This window comes from Canis aureus, chromosome 2, assembly GCF_053574225.1.
Source record: "Canis aureus isolate CA01 chromosome 2, VMU_Caureus_v.1.0, whole genome shotgun sequence".
NCBI lineage: Eukaryota > Metazoa > Chordata > Mammalia > Carnivora > Canidae > Canis > Canis aureus.
The window spans coordinates 57958019-57975589 of NC_135612.1; the positions used below are offsets into that span (position 1 = coordinate 57958019).

At 52.4% G+C, this 17571-nt stretch overlaps 1 protein-coding gene across 6 annotated transcripts in view; it reads right to left on the reverse strand.

The window, feature by feature from the left end:
* ARNT2 (aryl hydrocarbon receptor nuclear translocator 2) overlaps nucleotides 1-17571 on the reverse strand; it is a 155780-nt gene that overhangs the window by 117244 nt on the left and 20965 nt on the right. For 2 of the 6 annotated variants that reach the window (XM_077874286.1, XM_077874275.1), the window contains exons 2-3: nucleotides 7729-7822; nucleotides 6112-6170 (exon numbers count right to left, since the gene is read on the reverse strand). The exons of 2 other annotated variants lie outside the window; for them this stretch is intronic. In XM_077874286.1, the coding sequence (XP_077730412.1) occupies nucleotides 6112-6170; nucleotides 7729-7822 (153 nt within the window). Of the gene's footprint in view, nucleotides 1-6111; nucleotides 6171-7203; nucleotides 7361-7728; nucleotides 7823-17571 lie in introns of those variants that run through there. 2 more of the 6 variants (XM_077874310.1, XM_077874320.1) reach the window with 2 other exon arrangements.

Genomic DNA, 17571 nt, shown 5'->3' on the forward strand with positions numbered 1-17571 from the left:
TCCCTGGCATGTCAGCATCCAATCTGCTCCCTGGAATGCCACTCGAGGGCTCGGCCTCCTCTGCCCAGCAGAAGGGCCAGCTGTGCGAGGGCAGGCCCACAACCAGCCTGACTCCATAGATCCCAAGGAACACACCCCAGAGCCCTCCAAGCTTGGGCAGGAGACCAGTGGACACCAGCAGTCTCTACTGTGGGGACACGGTGCACTTCATGAAGGTGACGTGGCAGGTGTGCTAAGACAGCCCAAATCTTCACAGGCAACATGCACCTGTCATACAGTCAATGCGTTTCGGCATGGGTGGGGCAGGGGGGGCAAATGAGCCCCACGCATAGGTGTATCACATCACAGTGTGAAGATGAGAGGCTCCCACCCGGCCTGCAAAGGGTGCGCTGAAGCAGTAACACGAAGGAGGCAGCAGCCCAGCCTTCAGGAAGGTTCTGTCCTCCCAGAATTCAGCGTTTCTTCCTTATCTGTGTGTACAACCTCCTTTTGTAATAAAGATAGTAGAGCTTTGTTGTATGGACTGAAAATATTTTACAACATATTTTTTTCCAATTTGTCACTTGCCTTTTAGATTGAGAGATTTTTTTTTTTTTTTTTTTTTTAAATACCAGAAAGCATTAAGAGGTAGAGTTTGAAGAAAATGCACTGGTCAGCTCAGGCCGGGTAACAAAACACCACAGGCAGGTGTTCCTTTGAGACAAAAGGCATCTGACTGGTCACAGTTTGGGGCTGGGAAGTCCAAGATCAAGAAGCCAGCCAATTCCGCTCCTGGTGGCAACCCTCTCCCTGGTTTACAGACAGCCACCTCTTCTGTGCAGCTTTGTGTGTCTTCCCCTCGAAAGGCCACCAGGCCCTAGGGCCCTACTCTTATGACCTCACCTCACCTTAATTATTGCCTGAAAGCTCTATCTCCAAATTCAATTACAGTGGGGGTGAGGGCAGCAACATAGGAATTTGGGGAGACACAATCCAGTCCCCAGTGGAACAGAAGGGAAATCGTCCTAACCTTCGTTCATTCAGGAATCCTTCTCCCTGTAAGCGCCGTGATGCGCCCTCTGTCCTACACTGGATCTGACCACAGAACACTCCCAGAGCATCAATTTCTTTGCCAATTACCTAGTTGTCTGTGCTTGCTTTTGTGGCAACGTCATACAATACCTAGTGACAGACCTTCACCCATCACTCTTACCATCCATAATTACCTTTATCCGTCTTTCGGGCCTATACTTCCATTTAAATTCCATAATACTGGGGCACCTGGGTGGCTCAGTGGGTCAAGCTTCTGACTCTCGGTTTTGGCTCAGGTCATGTTCTCAAGGTCAGGAGCTCGACCCCCAGCCCTGCATCTGTCTCTGCACTCAGGGCTCAGCTCAGAGTCTGCTTGAGATTCTCCCCCCACCACAGCAGCAAAGGAGCCTCTGTCCTCCCCACCCTCGCTGTTCTGTGTGTCACCCTGTCAAAATGCACATGCCTGGTTGAAGAGTTAATAGTGTTGTCACCCTGTGTCCTGCCATTCCACCAAATTCTTATATTTGTTCTAATCACTTCTCATGAATTCTTGTGAACTTTCTGAGTTCACAAAGCCTGTGGACTCCAAATAAGGATCCTGTGCTCTCATTTCCACAGTAAAACGTTTAATCTCTTTTTCATGCCTTTTTTCATTAGCCAGACCTTCTAGGACAATATTTAGTAATAATGGTCTAGAGCTGAGTCACACAAGACCATGGGGCTTTACCATCAAACATGCCTGGTGTCAAATCACAATGCAACACTTCCCAGTTCTAACTAAGAGTGACCAGGCCACCCCTAGTCAAAGAGTCATGATAATTTACTTTGAAGAGTCCTTTTAAAAATTAAGAATAATGCATATGAAGAGCCTAACACAGTACCTGTGGGGAAAAAAATACTGGTCAAGAAAGAATGATTAAAATGATCATAATTTTATGATGATGCTTGTTTAAGATAAAAAATCAGCTCCTATTCCTATTTTTTAAGGTATATTTCAGGAATAGACATCTCATTTTATCAAATGTGATTTTGGTAACTGAAATAGTGTTTTAGATACCAAATAAGCTAAATGGAAGTTTCAATCAGTGAGACTAAAATTCACTCTAAAGGTTAAATTTCAGTCTTTTACAAGCCACCCTTAGTGCATTCAAATAAAAAAAATTACAAAAACATGTGTCTCTTCTCTGTAACCTATGCCTGCATCCACCCATGGGATCAGCTATCAGCCTTCCTTGGAAAAGTGAATACTTGCTCCCCAAATCTGGCAACTTTTTTTTTTTTTTAAGATTTTATTTATCTGAGAGAGGGAGTAAGAGCACAAGCAGGGGGAAGGGCAGAGGGAGAGAGAGAAGCAGACTCCCCCCTGAGCAGGGAGCCCGATGTGGGGCTCAATCCCAGGACCCCAGAATCATGACCTGAGCCAAAGGCAGACACCGCACCGACTGAGCCCCGTAGGCACCCCTCTGGCAACTTTTCTATAGGACTCGAATATAGCTGAGCATAACTCCTGGGATGTCCACTCAGGGAAGGTGGGTGGAGGAAGGTCTCTCGCCAGGTCCGAGGTGAGGGTCCCCAAGGGGCAGGCCTTGAAGTAGCCCTGTAAGCACACTGAGATTTGCTTCAGGGCTTCTTCCTTTTTTTTTTTTTTTTAAGATTTTATTTATTTATTCATGAGAGACACAGAGAGAGGCAAAGACACAGGCAGAGAGAGAAGCAGGCTCCATGCAGGGAGCCCAATGCGGGACTTGATCCTGGATCAAGGATCACGCCCTGGGTGCCTTCACACCCAGAAGGCAGGCACTTAACCGCTGAGCCACCCAGGCATTCCTGCTTCAGGGCTTCTGAGTTTCACTGCAAAATGAAGAGAAGTGGAACCCGCACAGTGCACTGGACAGAAGGCAAATCATCTGTGGGTGTCCACAGCCCTTCCCTGCCCCTGCGGGGTGCACATGAGCTCTGCCTTCCTGAAGCTGGAGTTAGCAGCACAGATCCTGAGACCTGAGAGGGTCCTGGGGGTGCGTGTGTACGGGTCACATGCACAGGAAAAGACCAGAAGACAAACACAAGGACACCAACATGTTAAATCTGGCTATTTCTGTGGCAGGAATCATAGGTGGGTTTTATGTTCTCCTAAAAACTCTTTTTGTTTTTGAATACAGGTTTTTTTTTTTTCCAATGACTGTAAGTTACTTTGATGTGAGGGTAATGGTGTGTTAATTTAATGACCACAACTAGAATGATAAACATCTTTAAAGGGTTTGGGGTGGAAAACACAGTAAAAAGCATATATAGCTGGAGAATCAGAAGCAATGAATCCAAAAGACAAAGAAAGAGAAACCCTTTTTCATCACAGGACCGTCCACCAATAGGATGGATGGGCATAAGAATAATGATAAAACTTATATGCATATAATTAAAATATTTCTGTATAGAAATGGTAGAGTGTATGTGGGGTGCCAGCTATGTTCTGAGATCTTCACACGTGCTCTGCATCCCCCCTACAGGACAGGTACAAAGTCAGCCCACTTTACAGATGAGGGAAGTGGGCAGAGAGAGGTAGGTGTCATGTCCTGGGCACACGGCCAGTGACGGGCCACACATGCTCTCATGTTTGGCCAGCGACTCTGAGGCTCTCGCCCCTCAGGGTGCTCAGACAGAGGCTGGGCAACCAGCAGGCCTTCCACTCGGGCAGCAAAAGACGTCCTAAGGCCCAGATTCTAAAGCACAGGCCCACACAGAGTTCTGTCCCATGCAGGAGACCTTCATATTTTGCGGTCACTCCACCAAGACACGGGGTCATGGGCAAGCGACCTATTATCCTTCCTAAGCTGCAGAGTCTCCATCTATGAAGTAAGGAGTTCTCCTGCATCTTGCACAGTTATTTGGGGGGATTACGGAAAGTCACTTACTTTCTTATTTGGCAGAAATAATTTCCACTCTGCTCTTTTATTTTCCTCCAAGAGAATTTTTTTTTTAAGATTTTATTTATTTATTCATGAGGCACAGAGAGAGAGAATGAGAGAGAGAGAGAGAGAGAGAGGCAGAGACACAGGCAGAGGGAGAAGCAGGCTCCATGCAGGGAGCCCAACGTGGGACTCGATCCCCGGTCTCCAGGACCACACCCCGGGCTGAAGGCAGCGCTAAACCGCTGAGCCACCCAGGCTGCCCGAGAAGAATGTTTTTTAAAGCAGACATTGCATATGTGTGTGTGTGTAACCGTGGAGCAAAAACCTGTGTGTGCCTCAATCTACCAGCTACAAAATGGGCATCATAATGATAAGTATCTTATGAAGCTGTTTGGAAGATAAACGAAGCTCATTTTCCTAAAGCCCCCAGGATGCTGCTCAGCATGGTGAGCTCAGCTGAATGTGGCCGAATTCAACACACACACACAGACGCTAACAAAACTTGCAATCATTTTCTCACTGTAAGAAACTATGTGTCTTCCGTGATTTTAGCTCTTAGTGCTGGGCCACAAAAGGGGGTACAGACATATAAAAGGTCTTCCTTTTTTTTTTTTCTTTTTAAGATTTTATTTATTCATGAAAGACACAGAGAGAGAAAGGCAGAGACGTAGGCAGAGGGAGAAGCAGGCTCCAGGCAGGGAGTCTGATGTGGGACTCGATCCTGGGACCAAGGATCATGCCCTGAGCCAAGGGCAAGTGCTCAACCGCTGAGCCACCCAGGCATCCCATAAAAGGTCTTTCTAATTGCTGGGGAGCTCCCACTCACAGCACGTTCACCAAGTGATGTTGTTGCAAAGGGATGTGAAGGAGGGGAGCACAGACATGGCTCTGCTCCCGGGCAGACCTTGTGCTTCCACCCTACACAACACAGGGCCATTATCCCAGTGGCAGCCCAAGCACCACCAAAGGGAGGGAGGGGTCTGCAGACAGGCCCCACCTGCGTCCCCACACCCACCCTGCCCATGCTACCCCGGGACCTCACACAGGGGCACACGCATAAACCTCACCCCAAGCCCGACGTGGACACAGCCTGCTGAGAGCCTCCCGGAGCAGGTGCACAGGCATGGCCTCCACACTCCTGCAAGAGGAACATCTGGACCCCAGTTCCCTGTGGCCACCCCAGAGGACCCTGGAAGGGGAAGTCACAGTCCTCACCCTGATTTTCCCATGCCATTGAGGGCTAACCATGCAGAGAAAGGAGAGGCGCCTGCTGCAGCACAGAATCACGAGTGCATTCTAATGACAGGACATCGTGTAGCATAATTTAAATCAATGTTAAAAACAGATGAGGGATTTGGGATTGTACCAGTGAAAGTCTGTCACACGGCGAAGTCACTTGCTCCCCCTCTCATCCTGAGGCCTCCTGGCCCCCTGTGCAGCCCTCCATGGTCAGACCTATGGCCCTGTCAACCCACTAGAGAGCTGTCGTCACAGGGTCACTTCCCTGCCCCCTCTCTGGGGGTGTCACCCACCCACCGACCCACCTCTCTCCTGGGCTTCCAGGGTCCATGTTGGCCCCTCCCACTCACAGGCCCCACCTTCTTGGTCTCCCACCTTTGGCCTCCCTCCATGCCTCCTCAACTCTCCTCTCCCCAGGGTGTCTCATTCAGGAGCTTGGCCACAATCCCAGATGCAGCTATCAGGTCCTGCTGTTACTCCCTAATGGTCTCTCCATCTCTGGGTTCTGCTGCTGGCCTGCCTCAGGACCTCCTCCCTTGGCCTCCCCACATCTCCTGCCCCCCCATCCATTCTCACAGAGGTCACATCCACTAAGGCCAGCTCTTGCTTCTATCCTCCAGTGGCTTCTCTTTGCTCTTGGCACAAATGTGCAGTTCCCTGCCATGATTAGCCCATTCCCATGTGGTCAGGCTGCTGTCCACCCCTCCAGCACAGCTCCTGAGATCCGGCCACACTGTTCTATCAGCTTCTTGAACACACCATGTTCCCTCCCACCTCGGGGCCTTTGCACATGCCACATCATGGGGGAAGAGAGCTGTCTTTCCTCTCCACCAATCTAACTCCTAACAGTCGTTCAGTTCAGCTCAAACATTACTTTCCCAGGGAAGCCTGTCCCTGGCTGGTCCCTTCCACACCCAGGCTAGGTCTGGTACCCTGGGATTCATTCTTACCGTACCTGCACTGCTCCTGTGAAGCAAGGAAGGTGACAACAGTCCAGGTGAAAGATGGCAGGGCCTGAGTGATGGAATCGCAAAGAGGGCATTCAGGAGGAAAGAGATGATGTCAATGCCTCAAAATACTCCATGTGTCATCGTCAGCACCCAGAAAGGGAAGATTCTAAAAAGCCTTGATCACCTGATCCTCCTACACTGAGACTGGATGGGGCAAAAAATTTCTGGAGGAGGAAGAAAAATATGGCTGGGTGGGTTGCATATTTACATCTGCCATGCCACACACCTGATATGTGGGGCTCTGCGGTCAAGTGCAGGCACACACGTTCTCACCTCCCTCCATCCATTTATGCACGGGGTCATGCGCCAACTTGGGTTCTGGTCCTCGCTCTGGTGTCCCCGTGTGTGACTCTGTTTCTCTACCTATTCTCTGATGAAGAAATGGGATTAATCCTCCTTTTGCAGAGGCAGCTGTAAGCAAATGGGATCCTGTTTCAATTACAAACAGCATTTGCAAAGCTCTGGTTTCGAGCCAGGAGCTATGGTAGAAGTCAGGTAATCAAAAATGAAAAGACCCCTCTCCCGCCTCTGATGGAGACACAAAGCTGGGCAATTCCCTAGTGAGAGCCGCATGCTATGCTAAGAGATAGACACCATGTTGTGGGAATGACCAGGAGGATCTGAGAAGGCTTCCCGGAGGAGGCCACATCTGTGTCATGCTGGCAGTGCAAATGCATGGGGAGGAATGAAGCAGGATGTAAAAGGTGCCCTTATCCTAAACGTATTCCTTTGATCACTGCTGAGTTTCTGAGCAGACCCACCCAGTCTCACCCTCGAGGGGTATGGCCCCCACCTGGTTCATGTCCAGTCACTGGGGCTTCCTTCAACTCTTACGAGACCTAGAATTATTCCGCCTCCTCAAACGCAGCCCTTATACATAGACCTCCGCCCTGGGTCCCAGGTCACAACCAACAGCAAATGCACAAACAGGCAGAAAGACCCCTCTCTTCAGCAGTCTGACTCCAAACGCAGATGCCCCCCCACCCCCTCGGGAAGCACCATTTCCCGTTACACACTCGGGCAAAATGACCACCTGCCTTACGCAAAGTTGCAGAGAGGTTTTCGGTTCATTCTAACATCAGTACGAGCTGAGGGTTTTGAAAGCTTCGCCATAACGCAGAAAACATAGCTGGCTTCTGATGTAGCATCTAGCTCAAGACCATCTCACATTTCAAATGCAGACATATTGTGTAGGATGCCTCCGATAGAGCACAGGCGGCGGAAAGCGTGGGGAGATGGGAGCGGGAGGGCATTCCAGATGCAAGGAACATGAGCAAGTGAGAGACATTTCGTCCCCCGCCCCCCACCACTATTTCATGGCACTCTCAATAAGAAAATTATCCCTTGATCTTCACATTGGGGAAAAAAAATTAATTACATGCAAACTTTCACAATACAACCACATGATGGTTTAATGATAATTCCAATAGACGAAACACCAGAAGGGTCTCTCTGAGGGTGGGGGTGGGAGGCAGCAAAGCAAAGCAAAACGCTTTCCCCAACAGCCATCTCTCTCAGAACAATTCTTTTCACAGAAAGCACACCAAATATCACAGCCCTACCTTTTCAGAGGGATTAAACAAAGATCTTTCTTCCTTGTGACCAACACCTTCTTGGGAGAATCTGTTATCCGTGTAGAAGAAATGTCAGGAACCTCTGTGAGGAAATGAGCTGCATTTGTATTCTGCTCAGAAAATGTCATCACAGATCTGTTTACCTTACTGTGGACCATGATTCAGCCGTGACAACTGTCTTGCATACTGATCAATTTATTTGCAGCAAAATTTCTAACATTAACTGCTTAGGTTCTGAAAAACTAAGGACTTGAATTTCTGGTGCAACCACAGTATATGTGTGAAATGTCTGGATTATTATTAACACGTCTCAGGGGGAGATCAGAAAGGATTCCTCCTGACACGAGAGCAAGGGAGGGTTCCTTCCACTTCGGGAAGGAAGGCAGGGCGCACGGCTCCCAAAGGCCCTCCGTGGGGTGCGATTATTATAGCACAATGTACAGAAAAATTATCAGACTGAGAGCCGGGTCCTTGCTACATTTCAGGTCCTTGCAACGAGCCCTGTGTCCCCTGCTAGGCAGCCTCATCCAACAGGCAGGCTGGGCCTCTGCAGCAGGGCGGGAGGTGCAGACACGGGAAAGGGCCGGGCCCTGCCTCCCCCAGCTGGTGCCCCCAGCCCAGCCCCCGGGCATCTGGCTGTGAACCTGAGCCACTCCCAGCCGGCAGTGTTAGAGAACCAAATTAGTCCTAGGCAGCCCCCTGAGATGTTCCCCCACTTCCGCTAATGAGACCGGCAAGGCACAGCCCTGCTCCCCAGGCTGACTTAGGCATGCATTGTGCCCTCTGGAACGTGCGCACTGCACCAGAGCCCACTGGGAGGTCCACACCCGTGTTTGCCACTAGACCACACGCCCATCCTGCTGCCTGAAGTCCCAGAGTCCCTGCCCTGCACTTTAGGAAGGTGGAAAACCCAGACTCAGCAAGGATACAGGCAAGCAGTAATTCAAGCAGAAGGGTAGGGAGGTTACCATCAAGATTATGACTCTGGAACAAGGCCATGAGAGCACACTCCATGGAGTGGACCCAGGCTGCCCCTTGAGGAAGAGACGACAAACCACCTCCGTGGGGTGAACCATGGTGGGACACCTACCCACCATCTGTCTCAGGCTTTAGTCCGATGGCCAGAGGCCATCCCAGGAGAGTGGGTCTTGACAGCCATGCAGAAGACAGGCCAGAGCACCTGCCCAGAAGGGTCAGGGTCTGTCAGTGGACAGAAGAAGGGATTCCTGGGGGTCCTGGCTGAGATCCCGGGGTGGCCCACCGGGGCCTGGGTCTTAAGCACCAGAGCGAGGCACAGCAGGGCCAACCCCGCCAGAGAAAAGGCAGGCCTGGGGCTGCTGGTGGAATATGCAGAGGGCTCTGACGTGCAGATGGGAACGAGATGGTGAAGAGTTCAGATCTGTGTGGAGGAGAGTCTGCCGACCAGCCCAGACTTGTCTTCTGAAGGAGTCCTTGAGGCAGGAAGGATGACAACATCCTGAATATGTGACAGACCTTCCCGGGTGAAAGGGAAGAGGGTCGGTATCTGACATAAAGTGAGCAGCTGGTACGTGATGGAATAGCCACAATGATAAAAATCACTCAGCCCATTAAATGTCACAACCCCAAGGAATAACGTTCCAGGAAAATGTGGAACAGGGCTCTGCCGGGGTCTGCCAGAGTTCTGCATCAGCCACGCTACTTGCCTCAAACTTATTATTTGGCCCTGGCTTCTGTGCAAATACCTGGGCCTTTGAAAGGACAGGGTCTGGAATCCCCCTGCAGGATCGTCCCTAGCACCCCTGCCCTTGTGTGTGACCCAGGATCACCCAATCACACGGGGCACCCTGGCATCGGCGCCCACGGCACACCACCATCAATGCTACAAACAAGGTGTGCTACGTGCTGCGCTTATCACTCAAGCCCAGGGATTCACTTCCAACTGAAAATGTGCATTTTAGATGAAGGGACCCGAACATCCTGTATGCACGATTTGTTCTGATTCTCCCAATTGGACGGTGTATAAATATAAGTGTATCATTGCAGGAGTAAAATGTGTGATGCTGCATGGCCATATGATGAAAGCTATAAATTTCACGTGCAAAATCAATTATTAAGAACTTTCAAATACTTAAATATATGAAAGGAAATGTGGAAATTACAAATACGGAGGGAACCCATGCGCTTGCCACCTGTTAATAGACTGTTCTATCCTCCTCGAACCAACATGTGTACAGACAGACCCAGAAATAAAAATACAAAGGAGAATAAAGCAATTATCATATTGTAACACACATCTTTGTGGAATTGTCTGGTGTTGGGGCATTTATGATGTTTAATAAACAACTATTACCATTTAAAAATATTTTAAAATTTATTACTGTTTAGGTTGTATATCTTTCAAGAAAAAGTCCCATTTGGAATCCTCATACCTTTGTAAGGATGATGTGATCACCAACTTCGTCAACTATGCTACCTCCAAAATGCACACAGGGGCCTTCAGAATCAGACCCATCAAGGCAATCTACGGGTACTCATGGTCAGCCCAGACACAATGGAAGATAAAGGGAGGAAACAAAGGTAAAGGACATATGGAGAACAACACAGCATCCCTCCATCAGACACCACCACAAATGGGTGTGGGTTTCACCTGACGGACAAGCCGTGGTGTGGGGAGTGCGGGACAGCCTGGCCGTGGATAGAGCTGTACGGGAGTGGGGGGGCGGGGGGGGGACTGAGCCAGATGGCAGGCCGGTAACATGATGGCCCTGAAATGGTAATGACACAGTCATGACACGTTTTTGTGGAAAGGCCAGATCTTCATTGTGGCTATTCCATCATGACGATCCTCAGCTGCAGCCTTGTCACCCCTAAGTGCACCCGATTGGCCTCCATGCACCTCTGGCGTGTGTGCACACAGTCCCTCATGTTTGTGGGTCTTCAAGCAAGCCCACCAAAGAGGGGGCACAGCTCACACCTACATAGGACTCTCCTCTCCCACTCAGCACTCTTTATAACCTTGAAGTTGTGAAAACTCAAAGTATAATACCCACAGGATCAGGGCACAGTGCAGGGGATTTCGCAGAAAGTAAGTGAGCAGACCCAGGACGCTGGGCTCCCTAGGCAGCAGTCCAGGGGCTCTGAATGCAGAGCTGGGGAGCAGAAAAGACCCCCCCCCCCCGGTTAAATGTGTGAAATTTGGGCCTCCTGCAGCCCATCCCAGGGAAAGGAGATGGGGTGAGGGTGGGAGGGGAGGGCAGGGAAGAGGAGGGGTGGGAGAGCAGGGAAGAAGAGGGGTGGGAATGAGGGCAGGGGAGGGGATAGGGTGTGGAGGGAGGGGAGGAGAGGGAAGGGGTAGGTCAGGGCAGGGAAGGAGAGCAATGGGAAGGAGGGCAGGGAAGAGGAGGGGTGAGGGAGGGGAGGGGATGGCAGAGCAGGGGGAGGGGAGGGGTGGGGACAGCAGGGAAGAGAAGGGCAGGGGAGGGGAAGAGGGATGAGAAAGGGTAGGGAAGGAGAGGAGGGCAGGGGAGGAAAAGGATGCGAGAGGGCAGGGAGAGGAGGGCAGGGGAGGAGAGGGCAGGGGGCCATCCCAAGAGCGGGCGTCTCCTGAACCCCAAGAGGCTGCCAGGTGCCGGCAGGCTCAGTGCTCACAGCAAGGCTTCCCAGGATAATGTGATAACACTTATTATTCCCTGATAGAGTGCCGGAAATGTACCCAGTGAACCATCTGAATTACTTGGGAAAGTGCACAGATGCAGCGATGAGGTGACACCCCAGCAAGGAAATACAGGGAATTAGTTCCTCGAGGTGCGGGAGCCACACTGCCTGCTCCCAGGCAGGGACACAGGGTCACAGTGGCCACAAGAACACACATGTCCCTTTAGGGAGCAACTCTGTGCCTCTCTGCACCATCTCGGCTCCTTGGCCTGGGGAGGGGGGGGGTGGGGGACAGGGACCGGAGGCTCCGTCCCCTCTACAGAGGGGCCAGATGCTCTACCCAGTGTCATGTAGACTCCAGCTGGAGGTGAAAGCCTCGTGGGGCCCCTCTTGTGTCACCCAGTCCATGTTCACCAGAAGCAGCCCTCACTGAGAACCAGGTGCAGGCCAGGCCCCGACATACAGGAGGACAGATGGAGCCCAGGGTGGGTCAAGGACCAGAGCTTAGTGGGAAGTGGCACCTGCGGCCTGGCCCATCCCATCCAGGGGTGGGGGCAGGAGCAGATGTGGACGGGCCACAGGCTCCGGGGGCCACAGTGAGCCAAGCCAGCAAAGGCAGCCACACGTCCATCTCTTAAGTATTGAGGTCTCGTCTACCGTCGCCCAGACAGGGACGCATCTGGAGGAGGGTGGCACAAATATTAAACCAGACAGCAGTCTCCATGAAGGACTGTGGCCAGCCATGACAAGGGGGCCAGGTCTCTGGTGCCAAGACCCACCTAATGCGGGAGCCAATGCAGCCCCAGCCGGGACACCACATGGCTAATAATCTGGGTGCATTGGGATGACCTGGGAAAACCATGGCTGATCTAGGTTCCCCAACATGCCCAGTGACCGAGATCTCCTGCACGGCCCACCCAACCCTGAGGGAGGCGGCACTGTGATGTGGACATAGGTGTGGACATGAGCAAAGCTAGATCCCGTGCTTACAATCTGCCGCTTGGCACATCACTGTTCCCAGAGGAGAGAAGCTCCCCGAGGGCAGGGCACCATCTGTTCACAGGTCTCGTGGCGCCACCACACCCTTTAGGAATGGCCACGTTTCCCCTGTCACCATGTGGGGGATCAACAGGGTCCCCAGAACAGTGCTCAGATCGCCGGTTCTACACCAGTGAGCTCCACCCACCTGCTACAGACCACATGCTTGCAGCCCCCAAATTCCTATGTCCACAGTCAACACCAATGGAAGGGGATTAGGAGGTTATTAGGTCACCAGAGAGGAGCCCTCACTGGCATTAGTGCAATGCTAAGTAGAGACAGGAGTGCTCACTTCCTCCTTGCCCCCTGCCAGGCAAGGACACAGCAAGAAACCATCTACCTGCAAACCCTCAACAGACACAACAGCTGGCACCTTGACCTCAGATTTCCAGCCTCCAGCACTGTCAGAAATAAGTGTTTGCTGGTGAAGCTACCCCCCGTCTGTGGCATTCTTACAGGGGCCTGAGCAGACCAAGATGCCACCAGCGCCCTGAGTCCTCAAGAAACAGAGTGCCTGCTGGTAAGACAGTGCAACTTCATGCAGCTGGCTCAGCCTTGGCTGGACATGGCGTCCTCAGGTTAATGGGAGGGAAGCTCTAAACTGGGGTGGGGAGGTAGGGAGGTGCAGAGCAGGGACAGGGGAGGCCAGACGAAGGGAAAAGACACAGTGCAGCCAGGGGAGGTTGCTGCAGTTGGATGGAGATCGTGTGTTCGCTGTTGCACATATGCGGAGCACCAGAGCTGGATGTGTGGGCATCCAATGCATGCTTTTTACATGAATGAATGAATAAGTGAATGAATGAATTTTACTCCATGTCTGGGTGTACATGCCAGGCACATGCCAGGTTCTTAATTATTCAGATAAAATTCAGTACCAAATGACCAGTGGCAGTTTCAACACGATCTCTAGAGCCCAAACACCACCCATCTCTGACCCAGGAATGGCCTGGGGTAGAGGACGTCCGTATGGAGGGAGAGAGGAGAGGCCCAGGCCCCTAAGACAGGGTTGCGGGAGGGGTTATACGATCACAGATGTGCACAGCAGGTGCATCCCAGGGTGAAAGGCAGCCAGTGCACAGGACCGCCAGGCCTCAGCTCAGCTACACTGGGTCCTGACCCGAGAGCATCTCCTCTCAGACCAGGTTCCTATGCCTTGAATCTTGGAGCCTAAGGATTCTTAACAATGACAACCAAACCTAAAGGAGCAAGTGCTCCAGAGAAGGTGAGAACCCCCAGGGAGAGCTGGAGGCTGGGAAGGCAGATGGGGCATCCTAGACAAGTAGCTTCCTGGTAAAATGCAGGATGGAGCCTGGCAGAGGGCCAGGGGGTTTGTGGCTGGGTGGCAGGAGGGCATACTGGTGTGTGTGGACACTCAGGGACCCTGGAAACTGGGCCTCAGCAAGTGTGAGGCATCCAGCTGCAGGTGAGCACAGACAGCTGCACAGACCAGTAGTCCAGGGGCCTCACCACAGAGTCAAGAGTCCAGCTGCTGCCTCACGGGGGCATGCCTTGGAAAGAACAAAGGAGAAGGTGCCCTTGGACTGCCCCACTTCCACCTGACCATCCCCTCCATATACTCCCCTTGCACTCAATACTCACAGAAAATTCATGAAACATCCTGGTGAAGGCCATACATTTTACATTTCTTCACCCTCGCTTGTGGTTTCATCCCCTAAATCCCATCCCACTCCTGCCACGTCCTCTTCTCCTTCCCCACTCCTCCCAATCCCCACGTGTCTCTGCCCCTGCTCCACCCACAACCGGGCAGTTCTCCCCAGGTCCCTCACTCCACCCTCACCTCCTCGTCCACGGAGCAGCCCCTGTGACACATCTGTGCCCCAGCAGTGCACCACCTCTCCCGACACGGAACTTTGTGACACACACCCTCAGCCTGGCTCTCTCTCTCTGAGGCCCCACAGTCCTGGGTTTGACTCTCTGGACTCGGCTAACCCTCTAGACTCACACGCCGCTGGCCTCTACCTGGACGTACCAGGGAGCTTGGGCGCGCAGGAAAGGTAACCTTGCTCCTCTCCAGCACACGGACACCCAGGTACACGCCCCCCCTCCCCGCCCCCCGTAGAGATCCATAAAACCCTAATAAAACCCAATAGGCCCTTCCCATTCTTGAAATACAATTCCTTCCATAAAAATGCCTCCCTTGCAAAGGAAAGAAAATAACTGTGAATACATCCCTTGTTTACACAACACACCAATTAAGGAAATCACATATCCTTGCATAGATACAACATCCCCTTCTAAACGTTCTATGAAACAAAGTAGCTTTCTCGTTGAATATATTCCTTGATGAACGTATTCATCCATCATTTGACAAATACATTTTGTGTTCAATTTTAAACAGTGAATTACTCTCTAACCATAAAATATACAAAATAGTAAAAATGTTTGCATGCAAGCACTGGAATCTGTCTTCTGTTCTGTGCTCTCTGGTGCTACAGACCAAACAGGATTTGTCCTCAATGGCCCGATCTCTGCCTGGGACCCAATACTTGAAGAGAACAGTGGGCAGGCTCCTGGAGGAGACTGCTGGGCTCCCCACTCCCCTGGAAAGCCTGGGCTGCAGAAGCCCTCAGGGATCATGGACAGACCCTTCTGCTATGAAAGACCAGGGCTCCCAGAGCTCACAGGAACATCCTTGTGTGTCTCAGAGGCTCCAGCCCCAGCAGAAAGTCCCCTCAGTCTGGACCGTTGGTGCCAGAGGTCAGAACATGTCCTATGAGGATCAGGGAGTGGATATCCTAGGCTTCAGAGGCCACAGGATCTCTATGGCAACTACTCACCTGTGCGGCTCTTACCCGCAAGTGGCCACAGATGCTGTGTGAGTGGGTCTGGCTGTGTGGCAGTTTATGAACGCTGAAATTAGAATTTCATATAATTTTCACATCACGAGATATTATTCCTTTATGCGCCCCCAGTCATTTAGAAACGTAAAAATACTTCTTAGCTAGTGGGACACAGAAAAATAGGAGGCAGGCCAGATGCGGCTGATTAGACATAATTGCCCACCTCTGGCCTGAGCAAATAAGCCCAGGTGTCTGGCCCAAGAAGAACCCTGGGGGAATGAGTTTAGCGCAGCTGACTGGCAGACAAGGCACTGCCCTCCCACGGTGCCTGAGCTGCAGTGAGCATCAGGTGGACGTACGAATTTTCATCCCAGCCCATGCCCTGCAGAAGCATAGCTGTGTGGGAAACCCATACCGCATTTCTACCTTTGAGAAAAAAAAAAAAAAATTCTTGTAGGCTGAGCTCCCAAGAGAGAACAGCCTGGTTCTGCACCAAGCCAGAGCCTTCTCAGGTTTATGGTCAGTCCCATCGAGCCACAGAGGCTGCCATGCCAGACTTGTCCGGGAGGCAGAAGCCCCAGGCACAGAGGTGCAGCAGCCAGTTCCTTCTACTGCTGGGCCTCCTGCCAGGCTACACTCCCCCAGAGGCCACCCAAGCAGGTCCAGCACAGGGTGAGAGATGGCTCCGCTGCTGGGTGATCTCTGAAGAAGCCCTACAGATGCAAAGCCTGCCCCCAGGGACATAGGCAGAGACCACGTGGCCAGCAGGAGCCACCGTCAACCGTGCTGATGAGAGCAAAGGCAAATGCAAGAAGGCTGCACGGACCCACAGAAGCAGCTGGAAGAGCAGAAGCACAGCTAGGAGGCTGGACAGGACGCAGAGACAGGCCCTGCTGCAAGAAGCAGGAGTCTGCTCGCCAGGAGGCCCCACAGAAAAAGAAGCACAGAGGGAGGACATGGAGGAGCAAACATTGGGGGGAGACTGGCCTTAGGAAGCACGTCCAAGCTGCCCTGTGTGTTCCCACCACACCCCCACTATGCACTGTCCCAAGGCCAGGCTCAGGGAGGAGGTTCAGGCCAGCTGGTGTCAGAGACCAGCACAGGCTTGGGGTCAGGGTCCTGAAAGGCAGCTCACCACTGCTGCAGAAGGAGCAAAGGGATTCCAGTGGGAAGAGGGCAGCTTGCCCTGGCGGTGGGCCGGGAGAGGGCCAGTGCTGGCCCTGCATCACGGGACCTGGGTAAGAGCAAGGCCATGCATACTGCGTCCAGCCAGCCACGGTCCCAGTGCTCCTGGCCAGCCACTTGCACAAAGAGCCCAAGCCTCCAGGAGAAGACCGTGTGGAGAAGGTGAAGGACCTGCTCATCATCACACCCAAGGCTGCTCAGCTTGCAGGGACAATTCAGGGCATGGGGTTCTGGTTTCAATGGGGAGGGCTGTTGGTGGCAGGTGACTGGTTTGCTTTTCTACAGAAAAACCCGTGTTGATTTCCTGGACTGATGCCCTGTGCCCTGTGGGAGAATGAGGACACCACCTATTGGGGAAAGATATGAAGATGGTGGGCAAACCCCCCAGGACATGGTCTGGGGAGGGAGGATGTGTGATCCGTCACTGTACATGCACCACCCAGACAGGGCTCAGCAGAGGCAGGCAGGTGCAGACAGATCATGGGTGAGCCGAGGAAGAGGAACAGTCTTCCCCTGGCCCATACTGGCCATGGGCCTGGGCAGGCTGCCTGATCACCTTCTTGGTTCGGTGGCTGTGGGGACAGGGGCTCATGGCCCTCCATGCCCACAGTCCCAATTCCGGTTATTTCTCTGTGTCACTAAAGCAAAAGGGCAGAGAAAAACCCCAAGGTCACAACGAATACCCTTGAAGGACCAGGCGATCCCAGCCTTGAAAACCAGGACAGAGCCTGAAGCTACTGACATGCCAAAGTGGGGCTACGCGGCCTGCACCCTCTGGGCTCTGCCTCCTTGGGGGCTGTCGTCCTTGTGGACTGGCTCTGTGATATCCTGAGAAGGAACACATCCAGTGAGCTTCCAGGATAGGAAGGGCTCTCACTTGGCGGCTCTGCTATGGACTACACGGCCCAGTTGATCACACACACGACACATGACTATCTGTGCAGTTTCCCACAGGGCTATCTGAGATTGGGAGTCCTGAAAAGAGCAGCCAGCCATACCCAGGGGGCAGGGACCAGGAGAGGCTGGCTGGGCCCAGGGAGGGGGGAATCAGAGAGATCTCTGAGCCTGGACAGAGAACACACAGCCACAAGGCTCATCCCACTGCTGTTAGCAGGTGCCAGGGAAGCCCTGGGGGGGGGGGGGGTGTCCCTGGAACAGTGGCTTTCATCAC